The sequence below is a fragment of the Fistularia commersonii genome, chromosome 26, assembly GCF_037954325.1.
Source record: "Fistularia commersonii isolate RoL2024-O1a breed Wild chromosome 26, RoL_Fcom_v1.0, whole genome shotgun sequence".
NCBI lineage: Eukaryota > Metazoa > Chordata > Actinopteri > Syngnathiformes > Fistulariidae > Fistularia > Fistularia commersonii.
The window spans coordinates 4391163-4412355 of NC_141309.1; the positions used below are offsets into that span (position 1 = coordinate 4391163).

A 21193-nucleotide genomic window follows, 5' to 3' on the forward strand; every position below is an offset into this window, starting at 1 on the left:
ATTACAGTGTAGGTGGGGGCTGCATGAGGACTGGCAAAACAAAAGCTACACACTTCAACCAAGAGGCGCTGGTCGCTATTTTTTAATTTATTTATTTTTACACCTATCACTAAATTCAAATCAGAAATCTAGTTATCCTTCGCGATTGACATTTAACGGCACGATGCCTAGTAGCACGTCTTTGCTTGAAGCCGACGAGGGTGAGTCCGAGGTTCCGCCGCCTTTAGTGCATGCTTTCGCCGGTATGGGCCTCGAAGAGCACCTCGGCACCCAGAGCCAGACCCCCGAACAAGGAGACGAGAGCCTCCCCTTCCACCACCATCAGCTCCTCCCGGGGTCTCACTTTAATCTCCTCGGTGCGGTTCTAGATTTGAAACCCCTGCCTTTACATCGGCCGTCCTCAGGAGACGAAGGGAATGTGTCGGCAGCGCCCGACGACGAGGAGCCAGAGGTTGTATCCACCTCCGGCTGCACAGGTAGCTCCTTGTTAGCGCAGGCCCATCGCGGCCAACGCCTCCCGCCGGGGCCGAGCGGCTCCGCGATGGAGCAAGTCGAGACGGTTTTGCTGTACAACGGAGACGAGCGGGACGATGCCGGTGTCGGTAACCTACCGCCGCCCAGCAGCATGGCGTTGCTGCCGACTGGCGTGTACGCAGAGCCGGGCTACGAGGCCGAATCCTCGCTGTTGGCTCAGCGCAAGAGCGTCAACACGACCGAGTGTGTGGCCGTGCCGAGCTCCGAGCACGTCGCGGAGATCGTGGGCAGACAGGGTGAGTTGCTGTTTTCCCCTCTTCTTTACATTCCTTCTCAGTGGGTTGCAGTGTTTAAAAAGTAACTTTATTCGAGTGGGGAAAACTTAGTGGGAAAATGGCACTAGCGGGTGGTAATGGGGATCGTTAGAAGCTAGCAGTTTACGATTGGGTAAAGAACGGTAGCTTTAATATCTTAGCATAAATACGATTGTAACGTCAACTGCAGTGCGAAGTTAGCATGTTTTAGTTCGAGGAGAGCTAACTTATTGTTATCACGTCTAGCCGTGTCGCTCTCCCTTGTGACTTTCCTCCTCATTTTTACATTTTGTTTAATTGACATTATTGCGGCGAGTCGATTAATGACATGCTATAGACCCGCTATTAAGTCCCAACTTTTTTATAACTCTCAAACGCATCTCAAAGTAACGTTTCAGAAGTTGCCCGGAAAAGCAGTTAGCTTTAGCACTCCCCCCTAAGTGGGTCAGCGCCACCCCAGCCCACCTCCCTCAACAAAAGTTTGCATCACAAGTTAATCAACCCCCTGATATATTAAAGATTTGTACCCTGCCACTTATGAATTATGGATGCTATGGCGTGCTCGGCTCACAGCGAGCATTGAAGTTACTTTGCGGTGTGTCGTGCTAAATTTGTCTTTGTCCCGCAGGAGAACATGAAGTGTGGTGTGTTTGGTCACCATTACTTTTGCCACATCAGCTGTGTTACATATTGCTCCTCGGCGCAGAGCCTCCGGGTTTTTTAAGAATACCACATCCCGCTGTTACACGTGTAACACACTGATGTACTCTTACATAGTCACGGAGTGTTATGTTGCTCATTGGCATGGTTTGTAAGTTATAATACCGAGCTGAGCCCAGATGGGGGAGGGTGAACACACTGCAGTGTTAAAGACAACAACAGGAAATGGCTGGTAATGATGTTGGACTCTACCCTAGCAGAATACAATATTTAATTCATCAACGATACATCCTTGAAATTGCATTAGTGACCGGAAAACGTCTCCTTATACGGCAGTTGAGCTTTAATGACCTGTTGCTTTCTTAAATACAACGATAAGAGAGATATTTTGCAATGGGTTAATTATAGGTGTTGCTCTAAAAGCTGCTACTTTTCAGAATGAGGGTTGATGAGGTTTGTGGGTGTCTTGCACGACATGTAAAGCGATACGGAAAAAATGGGGAATTTTGCACTGGATGACGCACGCAGACTTGACTTCTGCTTTACTTGGTCTCCGCTGTTTGTCCCCATCTCCCCACAGGCTGTAAGATTAAGGCACTTCGAGCAAAGACTAACACCTACATTAAGACACCGGTTAGGGGCGAGCAGCCTGTCTTTGTTGTGACAGGGCGTAAGGAAGACGTGGCCACGGCAAAGAGAGAGATCCTGTCTGCAGCCGAGCACTTCTCCCTGATCCGAGCCTCTCGAAATAAAGCAGGCTCTCTCTCCACTGTATCTGGTCCGGGGATTCCAACTTTACCTGGACAGACGACTATTCAGGTCAGTCGGCATTACATAACGAGTCAGTGTGGTCCAACTTAAAAATCTTAATGACATGAATTCTTCCGTTGCTGCACCCACTATATTCTGGTGTTGGTAGGTTACCTATGGACACATTAAAAGAATAGACATTATTGCCATACTTTTTGAAAGCATATTTGACATATATTAACCTCATTTCTTTTGAATCTGACAGGTGCGGGTGCCATACCGTGTTGTGGGCCTGGTTGTGGGCCCCAAAGGTGGGCTTTCAATTTTCTTGCCATATTTATTTAGCTTTAATCGGGTTCTAAAATTATTTGCGTTCACTTAGGTTCTGTCACCACAACAAAACTAAAACCAACCAACTGGTCGATTTTCAATTTTTCCTCTGTAACATATGAAAATTTAAAGACATTCTTATTCTCACAGAAGAAAGTTGGGTATAGCGTCGTCCTGCAGTACAGGACTGAATTAAGAGGAATTAGTGGAATAAACCAACAAGCAATGGGGTTGAAAGATAAAGACAAAGAAAATGTGTAGAACATTATCTGAAAAGCTTTATACAACAGCTGTGGCAAAAAAGCAATTTCTCCAAGACTCTGAAAATTCATCTTTCAGTCCCAGTAAGTTTAGATAGTTTAGATCCATTCAATATAAGAAAATTGTCAAGCATCAGAAATCATTTGACTGTTAGATAACTGGTTAAAACAGCAGCAGCTTCTTTTGGTGTAATAAGAGCTTATGTATGATTATATTCCTGTGGTTTATTTTCTGGTGTGTGATTTGCTTCCTGGCTCAGGTTGCGTATTCTCAGTTTTACTTCAGATGTTACATTTTGATCTCATGGGCCAGACAACTTCTTGCCCCAGTGACCTTACTGTCAGAACATGCTACGGCTGATTTGGCGAATTTCTCCCCGCACACTCTTCACACTATCAATTAAACAGGAGGTGGCAGAGTAATGACACAGATTGCCAGCATATTTGAACATTGTGCAAAAGAGCGCATTGTGCACAGTTGTTCAAGAGAAGGGTGAAATATTTATATTCAAAATGTTCTATTAATAAACTCCCAAATAAAATGTTGGTCTTCCTGTTAATCCATTTAGGAATCAAACTGTTGACTTTGTGTGCATTTATTGACTATGCGTGGCCTAAATCATGTTTTCAATATCCCTTTGAGAAGAGACAATATTGTACTGAAATTTTTAGTAAGTTTACTCAGAACACACTGGCTGTAGCAAGGTGTCTTTACTACACTACAATTTTAGGGATATAGACTACTGAAAAACATCATTAATGTGACTGTAGAATCTTCTTTTTCTTGGGGCATTTTGTCATGTTGGCACAATTAGGACGTCGAAAATTAGGCTGCGGTAGAATGGAGACAGATCACGCATGTGATTTTTCTGCAGCCTTTTCTTCTTGACAAGTACAAGCACAGTGGTCTCCACCAAAATCAATGGCAGTAAAGTTTCAACTTGTTGTTTAGCTGAGCCAGCCATAAACTTGACTGTGTGGGTTCTAGCACCTTTTTTTCCAGTAAAATTAGGCCTCCTTCCACTGCTGATTCAACAACGAGGATGCAAAGCGAAAGTAATGGAGCATTTAATTGAAATGAACACTCCAGTGTTCGCAGAAAGACTCAATCAAATTTTCCCCCCAAAAATCAGGACGAATATAGATGTTGGACTGACGAAACTGTTTAGCTGGGCAGCTTGCACAGAGCTGATCTGAAAGTCCGTAAAGTAAAAGCAATATGGCTTGGTTGTGTCTTCCAGGGGCAACCATCAAACGCATTCAGCAACAGACCCACACCTACATTGTGACACCGAGTCGCGACAAAGAGCCAGTGTTTGATGTCACCGGTATGCCAGAGAATGTGGACCGAGCAAGGGAGGAGATTGAGGCACACATAGCCCTCCGCACTGGAACCTGTGGAGGCATCGAAGCTCCAGGTGTCGATAACAACGACTTTCAGTTCAATGGGACGGATGTCAGCTTTGAGAACTCAGCAACATCAGTGGGGCTGGGCGAGGCCGGGTGGCTCCATGCAAGCTTATCAACTCTTAGTGGTGGTGGCCTGCTGCCAGTGAGTATCAATGGTACTCAGCGAATCAACAGCAATATTAACAGTGGTGTCAGGATGTCTTCCAGCTACCGCAACGACAGCTCCAGCTCCCTCGGCAGCGGCTCCAGCTCAACCGAGTCCTTCTACGGCAATGGGAATTGTAATCGAATGGCCGATTTTAGCCCAACGTGCCCCTTTAACGCCAACTCCAACAACAACAACAACAACAACAACAGCAGCAACGGTGGTGGTACAAGTTTCTGGTTCGGCGAGAGCCTTCCCCCTGTGGGATCTGAGGAACTGGTTGGCCTGGGAGGTGGCGGCTCCTCCTCAGGATTTGACCCCTTAACCATCTCCACTGCCCAAGCATCTCACTCCGCTGCACAGCCTCACATCTGGCGCCCCTTCGTGGAACACCAAAGCCTTCAGGCCTTCGATACTCGTCACACTCAGGTAGCTGACGTCCACCACCGAAACCCTTTTGACAGAGTCTTCGAATACTTCAAAGTATTTTATCTGTGTCAATTATCCGCTTGTATTGGAAAGAAGATACACGCGATAATGAAAAGGTGGTTTTCTTTCATCTGAATCATGAACTGAATACATATTTAGTGTTGACATTTAGAATCCGTGAAATGTGTTAATGTTTATTCCCACGACTAAACCTCACTTTGTTAATTGCTCAGTGTTCTTTTTAGTCTTCTTATAAGCTCTTGTTTTGTCAACTACCCAATGCCTTAAGCGTTTGCATTTTTAGATTATATGAACTGCAGAGTGACAGTTTTTATTTTTCCAAATGATGAAAGACTTTCGAAAGACTTTATAATAACGGATGCCGATGAAATGTCATCATGTACATTTGTCAATCTCCGTGTCGCTCACTTTTCCAGAGCAGTCAGCCCGGAACGCCCCGGCTGTCCCCGACCTTCTCCGGGACGGAGGCCCTGGAGCACCCTCAGGCCCAGCGTGTTCACAGAATTCCGTTTGGTTCGGCCGGAAGCCTTGACGCCCACAGGCTCCCCTCCTACTCCTCAGCCTTTTCCTCTTCCAGTGAAAGCACCGCCTCCTCATCCTCCCCCCCCGAGTCCTCCCTCTCTCTCCGAGTGGGGCTCGGAGCTGCCGGGAGAGGCCCGGAGATTTGTGTCCGCTGTATGGATAGCCAGGTGATCGCTGCCTTGGTTCCCTGTGGCCATAAGCTCTTCTGTCTTGATTGTGCCACCCAAATATGCCAGAGCCCAGATGCTGTGTGCCCTGTGTGCCTGTCCACGGTGACGCAGGCCATTCAGCTTCGCAACATGTGACTGAAATACATTTACCTTGATGGCTGACTTGGCATTGGCCTTCCCGACACTTCCAGTTCATCGCGTGTAGGGAAAATTCCAACCTGACCCTGATTCAGTGTTTATGTACATCCTCAATTTGGGTTTAGCAGCCCAAGGTGCAGGAGATTGGCTGAATAAGGAATGATCTGTATTTAGGGCATGAGTTAGGGTGTTCCACCTGTTCATGTGCCTGCCATTGTGAAGTCTTCTTCCTGGATTGATTGATTGATCAATGGGAGGGTTAGAAAAAAAAAAACTATGTAGCAAGTGATAGGGTGGGATTTTATTTGTTGCTCACAATTTTTGGGGTTTTACTTTTTTCTCCCTAAAACCGTTACTAATTTCCGCCTAAAAAAATATTTGTTAATATTTAAAAAAAAACAAAAAACAAAACATTTAATTACATTGGCTTTTGGGTCAGTTTTTTTTCCTGTGCTAAAGAAATTCAACTATTTTAAATTTTGCTGCTACAGTTGTTTTCTGGGCTGAAATTGCGACTCTACTCCCCTGCGCCCCCACCCACCTCTCATTTTTGTGCTCACAGCTGGAAGAATTGAGGAGAATGTTGGTAGTGCAAAAGTGAGCAAGTTTACATTGTGAGACAGTTATCAATATGGACAAGTTCATATTTTCATTATTACTAGAGATTGTTAGTTCTGCAGTAGTCAGCTGCTTATACATGTAGATGGTGACAAATTATGGAAAATAATAGCATAAAGACTTGAGGTACCATGATTTTTTTTTTTCAAGGTGGTGTCATTCATAAGCGGCATCACCTCATTTGGTGATTTGGGGCGACACTTAAGACAAAAATCTCCCCTATCTATTGATCAGCCTTGATAATTCATTTAAATTCATACTCCAAACATTCAGCAATCCTAGTGATATCTCCATTCTTTTTATTTTCCCTTTATTTGTCACCCATCTATCTCTGTATACATGCTCAGTTATCAAGACAAATATCTAAATATTAGAGATAATATTCGTCACCATTGAGGCAAATAAAGTGTATTTGAGCTATTTCTAAACAGCATAGGATGTTTACATGCTCCAAAATCTAGATCAAAGATTGTCTGCAATTTGCATGCAAACGCACCCACCGAGTTCTAAAACGCAGTGGGTGAATACCTAAAGTTGTCACACTAGAATGGCAAACCTCCTGTTACCTCAGCGGCACCACTCTTTCTTTCTAAATGACCCAGTGGATGGCCTCTCCTAGGTAGAGTAGTATGTTTCTCCAAATCACTTTCACCACATTGCTTCCCATTTCTACTCCAGAAAACTGTTTACGATAAAACTTGTGCCTAATTCCGTTCTGAGTAAACAAATAGTAACAGCCGGTTGAGTGGACACAGTGTTGCTCTGTCTTAAAAACAAACTTGTGGCCTTCTTGGAAAGCCTAAAAATCCAAAACGTGGCTCGAAAGAACACAAGCTGACAGACCGAAGTCTTAATAGTTGAAGTTCAGTTCAGACCCTCATAAGTATCTTTTTGGAACCAATGTTATGTCACAGGGATTTTTTTTTTTGTCGTTTTTTTGCTTCCTAATTGTTTGAGCTTTATCTTTTTATTTGGTGTTGCATTTGCTCGCCTAACACTCCCTCTTTGTTGGTTTTACTTGTCTTCCCTTTCCATTTCTGTTTTTCTACGTTGATTTGCATCCTCGTTTGGTAAAACCAAGTGCTTGTTTTCAGCCAGAAAGATATGAAGATATCATACCTTTCGGTAACATTCCTCAGCCCCAGCCACTTTATAAAGTATATGATGAATACTAAGGATTTCACCTGGGATCTGCAACTTCCAGCTTCAGCTGCAGCCTCTGTGAAATTGTATCGTGAAAACTGCTGTAATCTGGTACAATTCTGGGTACTGTTCGGTCAGGGCTTTTTTCACCCCACTACTCTTCTTTTCGCTCCTCCTGGTTGCCATCTTTGCAGGAGAATAATTTCGAACGATCCTTATTCTGATAATAAGACCCGACCTAGCTTCATTCCTCCGCTATTCAAAACCTTGTCTAGTCTACTGGGCTTATGCAAAAATGTTCTCAGTAGGTAAACACCTTGAGAAAGCACTAAACTCTTAGTTCTAATTACAGATCTCAAACCATCTTGGGCTTTAACTTTGAAGACGGATATCACACTTTTGTTTTGCCCTACATTCTACTACATTTGAATCAGGTTAGACCACTCTGATCTGATTCAGCGCACTGACAAGATGTACACGGTACACAGTTTGCTGTGCCCTATGAAGCACAGCCTTCTGCATGTCTGATCACACTATTGGCGAGGTGGGACTCAAACACTTTTTAAGACATGTTTCGAAACCTTTTACCCATTTCTTGCTCTGAAGGTGAGAAAAAGGTACGATTTGGTGGAAATCATCTCAAATTATATGCACCGATGTCCCTAGCCTTTGCTTTTACAGGATTTTTTGAAAGGGAGGCAGCTGGAATTATTTCATCCTCTTGGACGGTGCAGACACTACATATGGGCAGAACTGTAGCTTTATTGCATGGATGTTGGACCGCAGTCCCTCCAGAAAATTGGAGCCATAAATGATTTTCATCGCTGAGTTCTTTTACCTAAATAACACGTTTCTTTCATGGATGATGGAGCTTTCTTGAGGAAATGGAACCAAACAGTCCCATAAGTGCAAAAAAACCCATCTGTTTCTTTCCCCTTTTGGGATTTCTATCCGTCCTTCCTGTTCTACTTCTCACGTCTCTCGGAAGGGTCTGTATCTTTTTTGGCCTCTGAGGGAATGCAATACCCTGTTGACCCTCGGTTTATGGACATGAATCTGACATTTTTGTGTATGTATTGTTTTATATTATAATTTTACTGTTAATGACTGATAAATATACAGAACGAATTTTTTATTTTGTTACATTTCATATATATACAAGAATATATCTATATTAAAATGTTTACAATAAGATTTTAATTTTTTATTTTTTTTTCCTCTTGAGTGATAAGTGAATGAAGAGCTGGAAACAGAAATGTTGCAGGAGGGCTTAAATGCTATCTGCTTGTAGTCTAGTTATTAGTTTACAGTATTGAAGATAATAGTATTGATAGCTGCAGTTAAACCTAGTGGAAATGGAATGTGCATCACAAGCATGTCTGCATAATGTACCGCCATTGTAAAACGTCACTCTGCAACTGTAAAAAGGCCAAGGAATCAAGCTGCCTGTTAATGTCTGTACGCCACCAAATTAAGAAAGGTAAACTGTAAAATGTATTCTCTATATAAATACATATATTGTTGAGCTGTACCAACAGGTTCAAGGTATTTGCTAATTTTACTACACTTTTGTTATGTATATGTAGGGGAGTCTCATGGCATATAAATCCTTCAAATTAAGTCAGGAGTTTTAAAGCAGACTATATTTTATAATGGCCTTTTAAGTTATTGCGGCCAAAGCACTGATATTATATATTTGCTGTAAAGAGAATTTAAGAGTTTTATTTTTCTGATATTAAAGTTACTTAATAAAGACGGTTTCATTTAAAGCCACGTTAAGACTCTTGTGATTCATTGATGTAAAATGCTCTGGTTGCACTTGCTTTTAATCGATTTATCTCCTTCCGGTTTCAGCACAATCCGAAACAGGTTATACCACCCTTCTTGTGTAATAACGATCGTACTTCAGGACTCAGGTCTTGCAAATGTATCTCCAATTTGAAAGATGGTTCGATTTTTTTTTTTCTTTTTTGTAAAACCTGATGCCAATGCCTTCTTTGGTTGATGTTTGGTGCTTCAAAACCTTTAATTTGTACCAGGGGTTGTATTTGGAACATACACCCTGTGCTTGGACTCATTTAAATGCTGCTTGGAAAATCGGTGCAGATTGTTGTGCAATTCCCCCGGCAGCATTACGTTTCATCCCGAGCAGAATGAAAATAAATGTAAACCAATGAAACTCTACTACTTTCCTCCTTTCAAAGGCACAAGAAAGCAAACAGGTCACTGGTTCAAGAATATCAGGCCATATTTAATCATAGACTCTCACATAAGAAATACAAGTTAAAAATGACATTTGTCAACATAATCATCAACCTGTCTTAGCATTGTCTTTAAGGTACTTGGAGTAGCCGCAAGTGAGATAAAGACACCTTTCCTCATCCAGGCAAATCATAACAGGATTAATTTTTCCATCAGGACCAATCAAACCTCTCTATTTCCCTCTTTTTTTTTTTGACAATCCTGCATAAATTCAATGACAAAGATAGGACTGAAGGGGGCAAAGCAGCCATAGGCCTAATTTCTAAGCAAAACAATCGGGGAAAAGGAGCAATTTCCTCCAAGCGCTGTAGCGTTAAAATTAATTTCCATTCCATCTGATGTAAATGGAATTGCTTTAAAAGTAGTCACCTGTTTAGAAAATTTAAGTTAGCTCTAAAGAAATATACTGGCTAGCAGATCAAGGTCAAACAAATCATGTTGGTTGTTAGTTGGTCACAACAAATGGAAAAGAATAAATGTCTATTAAAAATGTGATATCTATTAAACACATTGAAAAAAGAAATACACACAAGATGCATCACATGCAGCTCTAGGCAGAGAGGAGGGCGCAAAGATTTCTGTTCAACAATAGTCATTTGTTCTGACAGACTAGAAGAGATAATGCCAGTCGCTTCAGATTAAGACCGAAATGCATATGGAGAAATGATTCGGGTTTCTAAATTTATGTAAACATGATTCGGCTCTAGGATTTGGCAGATGGGCGGTCTTCTTCTGGAGCTGCTGCAACACGTACTTAGTATTTACACAAATTATATCAAATATGACGGTGCAGCTTTCTGCAACATCTAATGCTTTTCTTTTAAATCAGTAAAATGCAAATAAGTATCTACTGATTTAATTTCCTCAAATGGTTAAGTTTCCCTGAAGTAAAAGGCTGTTTTTTTAAGGGTAAAGATACAAGAGTCTATTAACCATAAAAATCATGCAAACATCAACGTGTATGGAAAAAAAAGGTTATTTACATGTATTTTTTTTAAAAAAAGTATGAATATAAAAAAAAAACAACTGAAAAGACTGACGACCAAAACAAACCTGAAAATGTGTGTACATGCACAACCCCACTTTCCTGTATGTTAAAAATGTTGCCTCTGCGATTCTACATCCAACATAATTTAAGAACTTCCTTACCGCACATTAACCATCACAAATTAGGGTTGTTAAATAAAAAATAAAAACAGAAAAAACTAAAGTGCCAAAAAACACCAGATAAGTCTTTTAAAAAAAAAAAAAGAAAAAAAAAAGTGTCTAACTTCTACACAAGAGACCTGAATATAAGCTAGTGGGCTACAAGTCATAAAATATTTTGTTTTTAAAAAGATTCTGATATTGGATTTAGTTGGTCTGTTGTTTGTAGAGACTTGAAGTGAAAATAGCTGAAAGCACAATTAATATATTGAATCTAAATTGAACCAGCTTTCCTCTGGTATGACAAAGGGTCAAAGGATATCTTCCACTTTTCCATTTTCCATCTCAGACATGATCAGGAGTCTCCCTCTGTTTTCTCTCTTCACTCATGTCCGATGACATTTGCAAAAGCCAATGATGCAACAATCCCGATTATGTACTAACTGGTGTTAATGTGATGATTTACTGAACTTTCGCTTTAAATAACTTTCAACACGCAATGTAATAATTACACTAGTTATTGACTACTATGTTATGGATGATCAAAAATAGTCGGGGTTTTCGGAAGATTTTTGTAAGCCAGCAACAATAAGCAGTGAGTCAAAAGCTTACTCTTAAGCTCCTGTAGCCTTTAGCTGTATTTTTCCTTCATTTTTAGTTTCTCTCTGGCAAAATTTGCAACAACGTGAAAGCTGTGGTGGGGCTTCACTGCCGATGCCCGCCACAAACTGCCTCATTTGACGTTTGCAGTGAAATGCAAGATTGGCAGATATTTTTTCTTCACTCCTATTACTTTACAGGCTGAGATACAGCCTTGTTTTTTTAACTACATTTTGATGGTTTTGCTAGTTTTTTGGCGTATATAAGCTCACAAACTGAGAGGCATAAGCCTGAAGCAGCTTCATCAGTTCCTTGTCTTTAAAACAAACCTCCATTGCCAATGACTACATTCATCACAAGAACCAGGACGCACATCATGACAACACACACAGGGGCAGTTGCAGCAGGAGCTGATGTAGTATAAGAAATTGCTAAATTGTTCCTGGATTTTGGCTGGATACCTTGGGCCAAGTCCATCTCTGTTCTGATTTAAATTACCGGACCAAAGGGGGAAACAAATAAGGAGTTATTCCCACTGGATTTAACCCCGAAATAAAAGTGTATTTTTAAATTACTGGCCCCACTGATAGCATTTTCAATGTTTTACTCAGCAAATAACAACATGAATTATTATATTATGTTAAAAAATGTAATGTGTTCAGGGATTGCACTACAGTATTGGACGATTGTGCAGTATCGACTAGTGCTATATTAGAAAAAAAACATTGTGTGTATTTGGCAGGCATCATGTTATCAGTCTCTACATGTCTAGAAGCAGGGAAAAGGCAGGAGCAGTTTTGAGTTTCCTCACTTATTATCCTGCGGTAATGTTGAAGGGGACACCATGTTACTCACGAAAGACCGTTTTGAAGAGTAGCTGGCATAATTTGACCAAGTGGTATGAACCTATATAATAATCACAGGTCAATGAGTAAGAAAAATCCCAGATTTGAAAATTTGCCTTGAATGAATGTTCCATCAAAAAAAAAAAAAAGACGGCTGTCGTGTTGTATACAGGAGATCAAACATTGTTTCGTAACAATGAGTTAACACCTAAACCTGTTGTTTCACAAATCCACACCTCAAATAGTTCAAGCTTGACCTCGGGGCCAAAGAAGCGGATTTCATCCTGGTGAGTCATTTCTCTCGTGGAATGCTACAGAACTGAAAGCCTGAACCCACAGTTGGACATCAAATCTATGTCAAGCACTGGTCCTCGTGGCTCTGCTGGTTTGTGATGGAACTCAGCTTTTGTCCCCCGGGCGTAGAGCCTAATGTCCGCATGTCCTGACAGGACACCAAAAGTCTGTGTCCGTCTCAGTTTGAATGGATCTGTAAATAGTCTATCGGCATGTTTTGGTACTTTATATCTGGAGTAACGTTTTTATCTAGCTCTGTAGTTTATATTCTTCTCATCAAAATGTCAAACCCATTTATCAAACACATCACTTCAAATATCTTTGATACACGGCCTTGGTTTTTGATGCCAGTCTTGGTTAAAGAGCACTGAGGTGCCACGAACACACCTGAAAGCATTCGATTACAGTGATGAGGTTGGGAGTCACAGCTGGTCCAACCCGAGCAGTTCCACTGAGGAAGACTCTATGTTGCAGTTCAGAGGAGCTCAGTCCAGTGGTTGAGGGTCTGCTATAGGCATGGTGTGCAGAACTTCATCCAGTAATTGCAGGGCTCTGTGGAGGTGGATCTCGATCCAGCAGGGAGTCTCCTTGATGCTCTGGCGGGGGTAGTCGGGCCCCCAACCTTTCACAAAACTCATCCTGAGAATACAAAGCCTTCTGAGGTCGTCCACCCCGATCCCGGCTGCAGCGGAGAGACCTGAAGGTAGGGAACGAGAGCAAGGCTGATTCACTGTGACGCTTGGTTGGTGTGTTTTTAAATATCAATTTCACGTGAGAATAATCATGTTGGTTCAAAGAATCCAAGATCTGAAAGAAACAAACTGCTCATAATTCCAATTTTCCTTTTATTGCAAGCAGAAACATCAAAATGTATTCACCAAATAATTAATATTGATTTAACAATTGTGTCTCAAAAACTGTATAGGTGCTCTTAAGGGGCCACACAGTTGATATTGGACTGTGTCATGTTCTGCAGTTGCTGATACTCACTAATAGCTGGCGCAATCCCTCCTACAGAGCCGGGCCCGGGGATATTTCCAGCCACAGCAGCAGCCTGGGCAGCGGCGGCTGCCTGAGCGGTGGCAGCCTGCTGCTGCATCTGTCTATGGCACTGACGAAGGTCAAACACCTGACAGGAGAAAATTCAAACTGAGGATTCACTCATTTGTTTAGTCTGTGTTTAAGGTTTTGATTTGGGGATCCAATAGTCAGTCAGTTCTGATAAATATTTTATTTTAAAACAATATAAAATCCTACAGAAATTGGCCTTGTTCAAACTAAAATTTTTGCCTGATTTGGTCTGAAAATGCATGAACTTTAAAGGGTTACTAGGGTAAGACCAGTTGGCGTTTAATGAAATACTAAAAAGAAAAAAAAACACTTGGAGTTTTATAACAGTGTGATTCTAGCTGCTTGCTTAAACACTTAAACATAACAATGAATTTTTTCCCTGTTGAGTGACTGTTTGCAGCATATTGATTGAAGAAATATGGTGTGGCCAGGACTTTAAACATGTGTGGAATCTCATAAATATTTGAATGTTAATTTTGTATGCAGTCTTAATTCCAGTGGGGTCCTTTCTGACTATAGAGCTGAGAAACATGACATGCAAAAGACAAACACTGCTGTTGACCTCAAGCCACTGTCAGCCGCAAACATTTCTCATGAAAATAGCAGTTTCTCAAGTAGTCAAAGGTGTTGTTGTAAATAATGTTCTCACCTTGATGTAAGCGCTGGGATAGATTTTGTGAACAGCGTCTCCAGGGGCTCTACCTGCCTCTCTGTCCAGGTAGTAACTCTGAACAAACACAGCATGATCACTGAGGCACCGCACCCACACGTCGCCCTCACCTTTACACTCCAACTGGACACCCTTTCCAATGTGAAGCCTGAGAGAAGGGAGATGAAGGAAAGTTGTAATGGCAGAAGGAATAAAGGGAGTGTGTGTGACAGATTCTGCTCTATACATTTCTTGTGCTTTCCATACAGCAGTTGAAGTCCAGACCCCTTAAAGGAACTCCACACCAATCCAATTTTCTTGAAATGTCAGTTGCAAATTATTTTCCGTTCAAATTCAGTGATTAAGTTGGCATTCCCCGGTAAAGGGGCTGACTTCTTGGCAATCTCACCTTTTGAATTTTACCTTACAAAAAGTCCATAAGGATATAAGATTGAATGGTCTTTATCAAAACAACAGGACCTGTGCAACCTACCTTGCTCTCTCAATAGCATCTGTGCGATGCACATTACTGAGCTGGCCCAGGCAAAACCGGTCTCCTCCTGATGGGTCAACATAACCGTCCACTGTTACAATAGGGCAAGTAGAGGGCACCTTGAATGTCTCCCCCACTTGAAGATCCATCTCGAAATAGGCAATTGAACACCAGTAGTCAGGTGCTAAAAAGGAGAAAATGAAAATTTTGAACCAGGCTGGACTACTACTTCAACAAAGTTTGATCTAATTCCTAAACGGGCCCAGAGACTACTTTATTTGGATCCTGACTGTCCACCACCAGATGGTAGAACAGAACTTTTTATAAACATTTTATTGACAATGTGAAACAAAAGGCAGAGGGCAATAACATTACTTAATGCAAAAACATTCCTAAATACTTGAGTGGCAAAACTATAATAGTATAACTAAAAATGGTAATGATTTGAAATAAGGAGACAAATTACATATCTGCAAATTTTGAAAATACTTGGCTTTAAAGGTTAAGGATGCATTGATTCTTCTTTGTATGATTACTGCAAATTTAACATTTAAAGATAAAGTTACACTGAAATCTATCTTGGATACATTAGTGACACAGAATACAAGTTATATAATTAGGGAGTCACTGCTTCTCACCTGGATGGTTAGATATTGGAGGCTGAAAGGCAAGCTCATTGAGAACTGGCCCTGGGAGAAATGAAAAGACAAACATTCAGGCATTTGATGTGTACTGTTTTGTTTATTTGTGTGACATAATGTGGACTTACAGTAGTGTGTTGAATGTGGCAGTGGCGGGTGGTGCTGCAGATGACCGTTGGTGTGGTGGGGTGCGCTTGGTGGGAAACTGCTGTTCCTTGACCAGGTTGAGCTGGCACCTGAGGGACAAAAAAAACATGAGATCCAGAAAGACAGAGTAATCGTTCAAAAATCACAATGAAAAGTGTCAAAAGTGTCTTTTTAAAAACACTTTCACAAAATGATCTTCTATTGTTTCACTATTTTGTACAGTGTGACTGCATATTTGGACCTTGCAACCTGAATCTGGACACGCTCTTCATGTTGGCACTTTAAAGATAATGAGACCGATGGACCAGAACCCAGAGTTATTGTAACAAAATCTTACTGCCGGATCCAGGAGCAGTGGTAGGGAAAGATGAAGTTGACGCAGCGCTGGAGGCCTCGGCGGGAGGGAGACAGGGCAGTGCTGGAAAAGAATCAGTCGGGGTGGGTCGGCTGCTGGATGGGGTGTGCTGGATGGTCTGAATGGAGTGTCCCCCTTCGATGGCTGGCCGAATCTGCTGCCCTTCAAAATCGTACTCATCTTTGACAGTTAGTGCGGAGCTGGGTCCAGAGATGTTCAGGGTAAGTGCCGATACATCTGCAAATCAATGGATAAAAAAGAAAATTAATCGATGGGATGTATTTCCAACATTTTGAAATGCTTATCAATACTGATACATACATTGTCCATGATCCAGACAGCAACTCCAATTAGTTTTATCATGACTAGTAGCATTGTGCAGAAAAAACAATGCACACGTTAAGCCCATTTAGATTTTGCAGGATGTCTTTGTCATGTCATTCAACTGAAGTGTAAACTGTGTACAACTTTCTGTAGCACAGTGTTTACACTAATTTCCTAAGAATCCTTCATACTTACAAAATCTCCCAATAGTTTCTGTTTACCAGTGATATGGAATATTTTGTTACCCTGAGAGAACATTCCCATAACTTACTTTTTGCGCTTGGTGCAAGTGTACACTAAGCATCTAGATTATCCCTTTCTTTATAAATGCTAAAATTTGGAGCCTCAAACATTCTTAAAAACCTGAGTGTTAACTTGTATTCTGAATGTGCAGAGCAAAAATAAGCCGAGCGATAATGGTGGCATTCAGGGGACAGACATAACTGTCCTCAGTGAATTATCATTCGCTGTATCTGTGGTACCTCTTTAAGTATGTAACAACCTTCAATATGAGAGGTTAACTCTACATTAATAACAAATAATGGGTGTTGCTGACCTTGTTGTCTTTCTTTTTCATTTTATTAATGGAAATGTTCCAGAAGAATGGTGAAAAAACTTTCAAATGGCCAGATTGGCCCAGTCAGCAAAAGCCTACGTCCGCATCTGGATGGAACAACAACAAACAGGCAGTAATGTGTGAATTTGCTCTACTGTTAAGGTAGCATTCATGTTGAATTTTGTGAATACAAGGGAAGATTTTTTTGTCCATTCAAATCTTTTCTAAGTTCCACAAACTCAGTCGAACTGGTTGCTGAACACGGACCAAAAGATTGGGAGAATTCAGCTGATGAAAAAGATTGATTCAATTGTGTTTTGTAACAGGTGACCCCCCCCCCCAATTGGGTGGTTTTTATTTCATCCATGCGAGGGCCCTCTGTCTTACAATTACAAAATATACAGTGATGGCCAAAAGTTTTGAGAATGACACAACCATAGAAACATCTGGCAAACACCTAAAAACCCTGAAGGAACAGACTTTGTGAAAGCGTAATTCTCAAAACTTTTGGCCATGACTGTATACAAAAATACATGAAAACATTGTGTCAGAGGCAAAGTGCGGCCACCCCCCCCCCCCCTTATTGGTCAATTAAATTAAGAGTTTCTGTGATTTCCAAAATTATCAAGACTATACACACAGAGCAGCTACTGATAGTATTGGGAAAATTTCTGGCTAGTTTTTCATTTAATTGGCTTAGTGTGTTGCAGAATGAACGAGTCATCGGGTAAAGGAGAACGACCCTGTACACATGGTTCTGTTATGTGCTTGTGAAAGTGACAAAGACATTTGAAGGCAGCAATCAATTTTACTTTCTATGGGAAAAAAGAACTAGAGAAAACCTGTCAATGACTGGTTGCAAACTAAATTGTCCCAAAAAAATGTTTTTAGAATCTCCTTGACTCAACTGTTTTTATTTAAGTACATGCTGGTTAGTAGTTAATCTCTACAGCAAAAGACCATGAGCAAGCGCATATGTGGTTAATGTGTTAATAGCCATGCAAATGTGGGTCCTGTCTGTTAGCATGGATAGTGTGATTTCTTCAAAATGAAAGAATATTAGTGTGCATGTGACCTTAAGCATTTTCACTCACCTATGCTAGGAGACACCACCCTCTCATAGTGATAGGGGTTGACACACACACTGTCACACTTGAGGTCAAAGGCAAACTGACAGAATTTGAAATGCTTCAGTTCGTTCTTATGGAGGTCTGGCCATCGCCACAGCCTGGCATAAATTACATGTGGGACACCTTTCCGTCCAGCCACCTAGGAACACCCATGACAAAGAAACAAATAAATGATTCTAGGTTTTTGAGCAGACTGGTAAATTTTAAGTGGACAGACATAATGAAGGAAAAACAAAAGATACAATAACTGCTCTCGCTGTGGCCACGTTCTTACAGAAATGTGGTCAGCATCACACTGATGCTCATTGTGTAATACAATGCTCTGTTTAAAGAGATTTGCATTTTATTTTACACTTGCACACAACGATCAGTAAAAAAGGTTAAACAATCTCTACGGTTGGAAATATATGCCTGTTAAAACATCTTTTTCCCTGATCTTTGGAAATAGTGAAGAAAATACAGATGGTTATTCGCAAATGGACAGAGGATGTGAGCTCAAATTCCAAGTGGTCACTAGAGACTCATGCGGTGACAAATTTGGTGTATGTTGTAACCAGAAAGGGTGCCAACATGTGATCAAATCATCCAGATGGCATCTTCAATTTCTTCAAGCTTCTACGTGCCTGCTACAGTTTATCGGAAAGCGGTTGACTTTTTATTTTATCGTGTGAGGATTTACATTTATTTTTTCAAATCCTTAAGCAAGAGTCGTCTTCTCCTATCGGCTTTTCCCTTGAGCAAGAGTATTAACTGATATTTACATGATTGTAAACACATTGAAACGTTCACATTCACACGCATGGGCTACTAAAATACTTTGGATTTTTACAGAACATTAGTGTAATTTCAGACCCGTATTGATGTTCAAATAGAAAGGCCGCTAAGAATCATTGAATGGAAAGTGGGAAACCAAAAATAACTAGCAGAGTAAAGCCATGTAATCCTATTGTTCTGCACCCCCTAACATTACAAAAGAGCATCGTCAACAGAAATAATCTTAACTTATTCTTTCATGATGAAACAATTCGCTTATGAAAGAGATTCCGTCCCACAACACAATGCTGGGTGTATTACACAAAAAAACATTGTGTTTCAGAAATTATTTGATAAAATTCTAGAGGAAGCAGCGGGATATTCAGACAGCCCTGTCATCGTACCTGCAGTCGTCCATCGAGTGTCCTCTGGATGGTCACACATTTGCTGGGATGGGCCCCGTTTGTGGTGATGGCTGTGATAAGTGAGTCAAGTTCATCTTTTTTCTCCTTCAGCTTCTTCACCAGACTCTCAATGGCCCGCTTGGCAAAAGACTCACTCTCGCCTCCTTGCCGGTGACACATCAGGCTGTGCACAATATTTAGGCAAGCATCGTTGCTAGTAGGTGTGTTGGTGATCGACATCCTGACTCCAGGTCTCCCTCTGAGGGTATACTACTGAGCCAAGTCTGTGGTCTGTTCACACCATCAAACACATCATAAGGAAGCGATTTTATAGATGTGGATTTGTGATTGCAGCCCTCTCAGCATCTGAAGGAAACAAGGCATGATCTGAAAAAGTCCAATAGAGTTTGTTTAGAACTTTGCATCAGAACTTTGAATCTTTACATCGACAAAACCTTTGTCTTTTTAATCTACCCAGATATACCATCCACATTAGGTCATTTAGACTTTAATCTCAACAGTGGCAAATACAGAGGATATAAAACATACAAGTTATATAACACAATAATAGCACAGGAGAAGATGCAAATCAATGATGTCCTATAAGGCTTTAAAATTCAAATCAAAGATCTTTTGTGGAATTTAAAGATGCACTGAGACAATTCTTTAAGACAGAAATGAATACGGCTGTTCAGTTTCGATTGATGGATGTGGCGCTTGTTGAAAAATAAATCTAGTTTAAATATTTCACTCCATTTTCCCTAGAGCATATCTAAATTATATTCTTAGAGTAGTAAGAAAAATCACAAAAGCATTTTACATTATATCTAGGGTGTCAGACCAGATTCTCTACTTGGAGTATTATAAAACAAATGAAAAACACTTTAATATAATCAGATGTCATACTCCATTTCTATATTTCAGGAACAAATCTGTGGATAGATCTTCTCAATTCATCTCGATGTATGATCTCATTAGTGGAAAAATTCATTGACGATTCAGAACCACCCTTTTCTCGAAGGTGAATTTTCCAATTTGCTATTTCGATATAAGAATATTTAAAGAAACGCCTATTACTTACTGGACTATTTAACCATTTTTCAATATTGGCAGGTATCACAAAGCCCTCAACGAAGAGATGTGGAATGTGTCGCCGAAGGAGGTAAACACTCTTGCAATTCAATCGCCAGATATGTTTGAAATCTTTACTACTACATTTACAAAACAATGTTTGTTTCGTAACTGTGGATATTTGCAGAAAAACAAATGGCTGTACCGTCTATTTAATGTACATCCGACCCAACTTCCGGTGAAAGTAAGCGGGCTAGCTAAGCATTAGCTAGTAGCGTATTTGTTGTTTTTAAAGCAGCTAGGAACAAGCCGCTATGAGATAACTAAATTGATTATTTTAATAAATTCAGAGACATCGGTCGTTTTTGTTGAAAGCCAGTGACAATGTATACGTTTCTCGACTTCGATGGTAAATTAAAGCAGTGGCACACGAATCGAATCTATATAAATAATTTGGACTTACAGCTACCTGGCGTTAGCAGGTGTGGCAGCTCGCAGGATAATCTGCCTCGGTGTTTTGCAGATTTCAGATATTCCCCGGATTGCTCGCTTGAACAATAAAACGCCTCGTTTACATGAAAAAAACGAACTATTCCTTATCGCCGAACCGAACCCTAAGAATGGTACTACTGGCGCAGATAATTTCGAGAACAGTCACTTCTACGTTTTTGTTTTTTAAACGATATTAGCAACCGACGATTCGAGCTTATTACCGCCCCCTGCTGCAGCGGAGGAGGAACTACACACGTAGAAAGGCAGTGATGCTCAAGGCTGAGGTTAAATATGAAATATGACATTAAAAATGAAAGAAAATGACGTGAATTAAAATGCAATTCTTTTATTGTACTCAATGTATAATTCTCAATTTACCCCTAGATCAATAAAGTATTTCTGATTTGTAGTTTATCCAGAAAGATATAGGACCGTTATGGAAAAATTGGTTGAAGATTCAGAGCCTGCCTTTTCTCGAGGGTGAATTTTCTTATTTACTATTCCAGTATAAGAATATTTAAAGAAAAGCCAATGCCCTTCTGGAATAGTTTGCAATTTTTCAATATTGGCAGGTGC

At 40.7% G+C, this 21193-nt stretch overlaps 2 protein-coding genes across 3 annotated transcripts; one reads left to right on the forward strand and one right to left on the reverse strand.

The window, feature by feature from the left end:
• Positions 1–5766, forward strand: LOC147218284 (RNA-binding protein MEX3B-like). Its single transcript, XM_086174155.1, has 5 exons — positions 1–770; positions 2029–2267; positions 2464–2509; positions 4030–4772; positions 5210–5766. Exons 1-5 carry the CDS (start codon positions 164–166, stop codon positions 5618–5620), a joined length of 2046 nt encoding a protein of 681 aa, XP_086030281.1. The 5' UTR covers positions 1–163; the 3' UTR covers positions 5621–5766.
• Positions 5767–9614: 3848 nt separating this feature from the next.
• LOC147218285 (SMAD family member 4-like) lies at positions 9615–20803 on the reverse strand. Of its 2 annotated transcripts, none has more exons than XM_086174199.1 (10): positions 20595–20803; positions 19055–19441; positions 17862–18036; positions 15870–16124; positions 15514–15621; positions 15383–15433; positions 14745–14928; positions 14252–14420; positions 13522–13660; positions 9615–13228 (listed from the first exon to the last, which is right to left on the reverse strand). In XM_086174199.1, the coding sequence occupies exons 2-10, from the start codon at positions 19292–19294 to the stop codon at positions 13017–13019; spliced, it is 1533 nt and encodes a 510-aa protein (XP_086030325.1). In that variant the 5' UTR covers positions 19295–19441; positions 20595–20803; the 3' UTR covers positions 9615–13016. The 2 variants fall into 2 exon arrangements, with proteins under 2 accessions (XP_086030325.1, XP_086030324.1); XM_086174198.1 differs by having other exon boundaries at positions 20589–20803.
• Positions 20804–21193: the final 390 nt, after the last annotated feature.

Bases quoted from the DNA above. Each gene is read 5' to 3' on its own strand.
- LOC147218285 (XM_086174199.1), bottom strand. From the start codon at position 19,294: ATGTCGATCACCAACACACCTACTAGCAACGATGCTTGCCTAAATATT. The intron at 15,622-15,869 runs GTAAGATTTTGT...TTTGTCCCTCAG, and splicing joins CACTGCTCCTGGATCCGGCA to GTGCCAGCTCAACCTGGTCA. The intron at 13,661-14,251 runs GTGAGAACATTA...TTCTCCTGTCAG, and splicing joins ATCCCAGCGCTTACATCAAG to GTGTTTGACCTTCGTCAGTG.
- LOC147218284 (XM_086174155.1), top strand. From the start codon at position 164: ATGCCTAGTAGCACGTCTTTGCTTGAAGCCGACGAGGGTGAGTCCGAG. The intron at 771-2,028 runs GTGAGTTGCTGT...ATCTCCCCACAG, and splicing joins GGAGATCGTGGGCAGACAGG to GCTGTAAGATTAAGGCACTT. The intron at 2,268-2,463 runs GTCAGTCGGCAT...TGAATCTGACAG, and splicing joins CTGGACAGACGACTATTCAG to GTGCGGGTGCCATACCGTGT.